We start from the raw sequence: 2,934 nt of genomic DNA on the forward strand, positions 1-2,934 counted from the left end.
AGTCTGAGCCCTGTTTCTTTCATAATGTTGTAAAGCTAGGGAAAAATCAGGAAGAGGTTAGGTCTCTTTGGGACCTCAAAGAAACCCTTTTTAGGAATCATTAGGTCTGGTTGGAATGTAACGTTTGTTAGTCTCAACAGGTGATTTGTTATGGGAGATCTGAAAAGATACTTTTCTTGTCTGTGTGTTTCTGTTATGGCAGAGACTCAAAGGCTCCCTCAACTGAGAGGAAATAGTGAAAAGGTGCCTAGCAAGAACCAGGTAAGCTTTTGTGTCATCAATCCTGGGTAGGTGTTTAGTCACCAGAGGGATCAAACAAGATCTCCATGTAAAGCAAGTAGAGGCAGAGGAGGACATTCACGTCATTCACTGTCCAGCACAGCAGACGCTAGTATGAGAACTGTATATAACTGTCTTGTGGCCATGGTGCCAAAGCAGTGTTTAAAAGGTTCCTCTAAGATATTAAGATATGGCTAATTAGCTAAAAAGACCATTGTCACTGAACAATGACATTTATTTGTTATTTGCTCCAGCAAATATTCATTAAACCCCTATTCTGTGCCAAGCACAGAGGTGCGAGGATGGTGCACTGTTCAGGGCTCACCTCATGAAAATTTACCATCAGGACAGGATTTAGAGAACTATAGCCTGCAGACAAAATCCAGCTGGCAAGCAAAGAGAGTAATTATCGTATGGTTTCACTTACTTGTGGAGCATAAGGATTAACATGGAGGACATTAGGAGAAGGAAAGGAAAAGTGAATTGCAGACTGTTTTTATAAATAAAATTGTATTGGGATGTAGTCACACTCACACATTCCTGTACTGACTGTGGCTGCTCTCAGGCTACATGGGCTAAACTGATCAGCTGTAACAGAGACTGTATAGCGCACAGAGCCTAAAATGTGTATGATCTGACTTTTACAGAAATGAGTTTGCTGGCCCCTGATCTAGGAGGACATACATCAAAGATAACAGAACTAATTACAGGTATACAATCGTCAGTCAGCTACCTTCCAGCCCAGATTCTCCTGATAACTCCTAGAGTCAAAGCTAACTCAACATCACACATAACTTCCTATGAGCCTTTAAGCCAAAGTGTTTCCAACCTGGCTTCCTACCCTGAAAAGTCACCAAAGTGGCTTAAACAGAGGGATGAAAAGAACCTATGGGAAGGGTTATGCAAGTTCGTTAGCTCTGAAGAACAGAAGGGCAAGAATGACTATTACTGACATTATTGTCAGGATAATTTTCCCTTAGCAGACTCTATGTTCATGGAAAATATTGATTCCTTGACAAAAATCGAACTTGCAGTTAGTATGTTTTGATGTCATTTTAAATGATATAAATATGCATGAGGAATAAAGAGGAGCATCACTTTATGTTGCAAATTTTTTTATTTAAACAGTTGAAATTCTTCCAGTTTGACATTAAACCCTTTCACTCTGTTATTAAATTGCCTTTTCTGAAAGAGTATGAATAATAATATTTATTTGATCATTATCATCTGTATAGAGTACATACCTTTTCAGGGGAGAACAACATACCCATTCTATGATGCTGGCTTCAGAAAATAGTTCTTCACAACCTGTGTTCTTCATCCTACTTGGGATTCCAGGACTTGAGAATTACCAATTTTGGATTGCCTTTCCATTTTGTGCCATGTATCTTGTGGCTATAGTTGGCAATATCATTGTCCTTAAAATAGTCCGAACTGACCACACTCTGCATGAGCCCATGTACCTCTTCCTAGCCATGCTGGCTGTCACTGACCTGGCCCTTTCCTCTTCCACCCAACCTAAAATGCTGGCTATACTCTGGTTTCATGCTCATGAGATTGAATACCATGCCTGCCTCATCCAGGTGTTCTTCATCCACGCCTTTTCTTCTGTGGAGTCTGGGTTGCTCATGGCTATGGCCTTGGACCGTTATGTGGCTATCTGCTTACCACTCCATCACTCTACTGTCCTGACCCCAGCTGTGGTGGGTAAACTGGGGGCAGCTGTGATGATGAGAGGGTTGCTGTGGGTGAGTCCCTTCTGCTTCATGGTGTCCAGGATGCCCTTCTGCACCAACCATGTCATTCCCCAGTCATACTGTGAGCACATGGCTGTGCTAAAGCTGGTGTGTGCAGATACCAGAGTCAATCGTGCATATGGGCTCTTTGTGGCCTTCTCTGTGGTTGGCTTTGACATAATTGTCATTGGTATATCCTATGTGATGATTTTGAGAACTGTTCTGAGGTTGCCCTCTGAGGAAGCCCGGCTCAAGGCTTTTGGCACATGTGCTTCCCATATCTGTGTCATCTTGGCTTTTTATATCCCAGCCCTCTTTACCTTCCTCACCCACCGCTTTGGACATCATGTGCCCCGAGTGGTACATGTCATGTTTGCTAATCTCTATCTCCTGGTACCTCCCATGCTCAACCCCATCATCTATGGAGTGAGAACGAAGCAGATCAGGGACAGGGTTATTCAAGGATGTTGTGGAAAAGATCCCTGAGCTAAGGTTCAGGGCATCACAACCAACCCCATTGCCCCACTGATCTGGGATCATTGCATATTATCACAAAGTCATCTCTGTGAACAAAAGGTTCTAAGGTTAGCAACCCTCCAGAATAAAACAAACAATTTTCAAAATGCCCAGAACAAGAGCTCTCTTAGACATGTGATTGATCATAAATACTGATTTGATCGATCTTTATCACAAGGAAAGAGTAAAAAATATGTCCACCATTCAAATTAGTGAAGATTTGAACAGAATGCCATTTTCCACACTACACTGAAAATGATTTTTACCCTACCAGGAGAAGTCTAAGTTCTTATGCTTAGTTAAAAAGAAGATTAAAACTTTCCACCAAAACAGTTATAAAGTACATGTATTTTTCCCATCTTAGAACCTCTTTAAAAAAATAGAATTTGTGGGGGAAAAAACC

General features: G+C 41.5%; 1 protein-coding gene across 1 annotated transcript; it reads left to right on the plus strand.

The window, feature by feature from the left end:
* Positions 1 to 1,553: 1,553 nt before the first annotated feature.
* On the plus strand, positions 1,554 to 2,501 carry LOC123949495 (olfactory receptor 52R1-like). Its single transcript, XM_046017000.1, has one exon. The coding sequence runs from the start codon at positions 1,554 to 1,556 to the stop codon at positions 2,499 to 2,501; it is 948 nt and encodes a 315-aa protein (XP_045872956.1).
* Positions 2,502 to 2,934: the final 433 nt, after the last annotated feature.

Source organism: Meles meles, chromosome 8, assembly GCF_922984935.1.
Source record: "Meles meles chromosome 8, mMelMel3.1 paternal haplotype, whole genome shotgun sequence".
In the NCBI taxonomy this organism is placed as follows: Eukaryota; Metazoa; Chordata; class Mammalia; order Carnivora; family Mustelidae; genus Meles; species Meles meles.